This window comes from Gekko japonicus, unplaced genomic scaffold (assembly GCF_001447785.1).
Source record: "Gekko japonicus isolate JY-2015 unplaced genomic scaffold, Gekko_japonicus_V1.1 scaffold3166, whole genome shotgun sequence".
In the NCBI taxonomy this organism is placed as follows: Eukaryota; Metazoa; Chordata; class Lepidosauria; order Squamata; family Gekkonidae; genus Gekko; species Gekko japonicus.
The window spans coordinates 114,144-118,405 of record NW_015162570.1 but is presented as its reverse complement, the minus strand read 5'-3'; the positions used below and the strand labels follow the sequence as shown (position 1 = coordinate 118,405).

Genomic DNA, 4,262 nt, shown 5'->3' with positions numbered 1-4,262 from the left:
GTTCTGTATTTTGTTTAACTGGGTAGAATCTGTTGCCACCAGGAAATTTTAAGGATTTCCAAACCTTTATGCTTTTACTTTTGCTCTTACTGGTTTTGTAGACCGAGTTCAAGGCTCACGAGGAACTATGTGGTCCTGGGAAGTATGTCATTCAGAGCTGGTATAAACTTTGATAAAAGAGGATTTATTGAAACAAATACTAAATAAGAGGGTGGTACAATGTAACTTCCCGCCAACCTAGCAGTTCGAAAGCAAGAAATTGCAAGTAGATAAATAGGTACCGCTTCGGTGGGAAGGTAACAGCGTTCCGTGCACCTTGGTGTTTAGTCATGCCGGCCACATGACCACGGAAACGTCTTCGGACAGCGCTGGCTCTTCGGCTTGGAAACGGAGATGAGCACCGCAACCCTAGAGTCGAACTCGACTGGCTTTCGAGCAAGGGAAACCTTTACAATGTAACTAGTAATGTGTAAATGATGAACAATAGCTTTGGTATCACACACAATCTTCTCGCTCACTGACGGGATCTTTTCATGTAACTTTGTAACACTTCTATCTCAATGCCATATGTGTTCACTGTTTCTCTCCCGTTTGTTCAACTTTCAGCTTTCTCTCTCTGTCTCACTGAACAACCGCTGCTGTCAGTTTATAACTGCTTCCACACAGAACTGCTTGTCTAACTAACTAACTGTACATCAACTGTCAACATCTAACTGAAACTACTGACTGACTCCCATACTCATCCAACCAGATTCACTTCCAAAGCCCCTCCCCCTCTCTGTCAACCACCAATCATACCACACTTGCCTCTTTCAACCACTCTAGTCTATCTACCACAGTCATGCAACCAAACTTTTAAAGAGACACACACAGAGAGAAATAAGGAATCATTACACAGCACCTTGAAGTGAATCCGGTAAGCTATTGGCAGCCAGTGCTCAGTTTCCCACTATTTGCTGTGTGGCTGCATTTTGACCCACATTCCCCCCCCCCCAATTCCTCTGCGTCTTCTTGGTCCATTTTTTTTAGGATTGAGGAGACGTGGGGGAAATCAGGGGGAGATGCAGGTCACAATGCGGCCGCACAGCAAATTAGTGGGAAATTGAGCGCTGCATTTTGACCCACATTCCCCCCCCCCAAATTCCTCTGCGTCTTCTTGGTCCATTTTTTTTAGGATTGAGGAGACGTGGGGGAAATCAGGGGGAGATGCAGGTCACAATGCGGCCGCACAGCAAATTAGTGGGAAATTGAGCAGGGCAACCGGGGGAAACGGGGCACCGAGGGCGCAACAACTGCTTTTGCGGAATCGGTCTCTGTATCACACGGTGGCCAAAACCCAGGTGCCATCAGGAGGTCCAACAGCAGGGCCAGAACTCCAGAAGCCCCCCACACTGTGGCCCCACAAGCACAAAGAACACAGAGCATCACTGCCGCAGACATAAGAACAAAAGAGTAGCCATATTGGATCAGACCAATGGCCCATCCAGTCCGACACTCGTGTGTCACACAGTGGCCACAAATACCAGGTGCCTTCAGGAGGTCCAGCAGTGGGGCCAGGACACTAGGAGCCCTCTCACTGTCTCCCCCCCAAAAGCACCAAGAAGACGGAGCATCCCTTGCCCCAGACATAAGAACATAAGAGAAGCCAATGTTGGATCAGGCCAATGGCCCATCCAGTTCAACACTCTGTATCCCGCAGTGGCCAAAACCCAGGTGCCATCAGGAGGTCCAACAGCAGGGCCAGAACTCCAGAAGCCCCTCCCGCTCCAGAAGCTCCTCCCCCAAGCACTAAGAATGCAGAGCATCACTGTCCCGGATATAACATTCCATCTGTAGCTTGTGGCTATTAGCCACTGATGGACCTCTGCTCCATATGTTTATCCAGTCTCCTCTTGAAGCGGTCTGTGCTTCTAGCCGCCGACCTGGGACTTCCTTGGTGGTCTCCCATCGACGTCCTGACAAGGGGTGACCCCGCTTAGCTTCCGAAATCTGAGGAGGTCTGGCTAGCCTGGGCCATCCACATCTGGGCAAACAGAGGCAGTTTGCCACCGCCTGCCTCTGCCTAGCAACTTTTGAATTTCCTTGGTCGTTTCTCGTCCAAGTACTTTCCAGGGCAGAGCAGGCCTGTAGCCAGGATTTTTTAAGTTGGGCGGTGTAATGTACCCATCTCCGACCGCCTGCGAGACTAGCTCTCCACGCGGTCACGCGAAGCGCCCGAGCTTCGCTCCCAGAGACAATGGCCCAAGCGGATCCTAGCCCGTGCCAATCAGAAGGCTAGGCTCCCGCCCGAGAGCCCATGGAACTCTTGGTCACTGTAAACGGCCTATCACTGGTGTGTGTGGGGGTGTGTGTTTGGGGTGTGGGATGGTTGCACATATAAACCAGCCTGCGAGCTGGGTAAGTTGTCTTGTTCTTCACTGGAAATAAAGTATGAGAGCTGAAATCACTAGTAAGTCTCAGTACTTTTCAGGGGGCATTTAAATTCCTTAGGGGGCACAGGCTCATCGCCACCTGCCCTCTGAGCCTGGCCCCAGCACCACGCCAAGCAGCAACCCCCCAGAACTGGGGGGAGGGAGCAGGGAAGAGAACATAAGAACATAAGAGACGCCAATGTTGGATCAGGCCAAAGGCCCATCCAGTCCAACACTCTGTGTCACACAGTGGACAGAAATACCAGGTGCCCTCAGGAGGTCCAGCAGTGGGGCCAGGACATTAGAAGCCCTTCCACTGTTGACCCCCCCCCCAAGCACCAAGATGACAGAGCATCACTTGCCCCAGAGTCCCTATCTATGCCTTGTGGCTCATAGCCACTGATGGACCTCTGCTCCAGATGCTTATCTAATTCCCTCTTGAAGCCGTCCATGCTTGTAGCCGCCACCACTTCCTGTGGCAGTGAATTCCATGTGTGAATCACCTTTTGGGTGAAGAAGTACTTCCTTCTATCCGTTCTAACCCGACCGCTCAGCAATTTCATGGAGTGCCCACGAGTTCTTGTATTGTGAGAAAAGAAGAAAAAGGACCTCTTTCTCTACCTGCACTGTCCTAAGAAGGGACAGTGACACGCGGGGCAGCCATGCCAGCAGGACCTGGCGCAGCCCTGAGCTACTCTGCAGCTTCTGCCACCCAGGCCTTTACCCAGACGCCATCGTCAGCTCACCGCGGCCCCTCGGGGCCCAGCTCCTTCCCTGCGCTTGCCACCACTCGGGGGCCCTGGGCTGGATGGGAAGTCAGGGGGGCCTTGCCAGCAAGTCAGGGGGCCTAGCCCTGAGATGCCCCCTGTAGCTGCAGTCCTGGGGCTGACCTTGCTTCACACTTCCAAGCTCTGATGAGACCAGGCTAGCCTGCGCCATCAGGTCAAGGTGGAATGCATACGCACCTCTTGATTCCTTGCCACCTGGTGTTATGTACGCGGACCGCCACCAGGGGTCCGCGGCTAGAGTCGGAGCTTAGCTCCTCTAAACAATAGGAACCTAGGATCCTAGTTCCCCCCAGCATTAACCAATAGCAGCTTTGGCGGGAAATTCAGACCCTCCAACGGGACTGTGGGTGTGCTGGGTGGTTGTGTATATAGTTGGCCTTGCGGGGCCGTTTTGCAGTTCCAGTGTTAATTACAATAAACGTGTGCAAACGCATGTCGTTGTCTGAGTCCTCCATGCGGCGAACCCAGTACTTTTCACCTGGCATCTGAGTATGTGAACTGCCTCTCTCGGGAAGCACTGGATTGGACTGGATACCGAAATTCCCAGAACGGTAATGAAGGAGTCATGCAGTCATCAAAGTATGCATGTTTTAACCAGTGCATCCTCCACCTTCTCCCAGTTTGGAGGGAAACTACATAGGTAAAGCCCAGGACATAAGAGAACATGAGAGAAGCCAATGTTGGATCAGGCCAATGGCCCATCCAGTCCAACACTCTGTCACACAGTGGCCACAAATACCAGGTGCCCTCAGGAGGCCCAGCAGTGGGGCCAGGACACTAGAAGCCCTTCCACTGTCCCCCCCCCCCAAGCACCAAGAAGACAGAGCATCCCTTGCCCCAGACAAGGACATAAGAGAAGCCAGTGTTGGATCAGGCCAATGACCCATCCAGTCCAACACCCTGTGTCACACAGTGGCCAAAAATACCAGGTGCCGCCAGGAGGTCTAGCAGTGGGGCCAGGACACTAGAAGCAGTGGGGCCAGGACACTAGAAGCCCCTCCCACTGTTGCCCCCCCCCCCAATCACCAAGAAGACAGAGCATCCCTTGCCCCAGACCAAGAGT

At 52.7% G+C, this 4,262-nt stretch overlaps 1 protein-coding gene across 1 annotated transcript in view; it reads left to right on the top strand.

Annotated features, from left to right (window-relative positions):
• Positions 1–4,262, top strand: part of LOC107106293 (plasma membrane calcium-transporting ATPase 3-like) — a 126,056-nt gene that overhangs the window by 55,119 nt on the left and 66,675 nt on the right. The window contains 2 exon segments of the mRNA XM_015406421.1: positions 245–265; positions 2,232–2,278. Of these exon segments, the coding sequence (XP_015261907.1) occupies positions 245–265; positions 2,232–2,278 (68 nt within the window).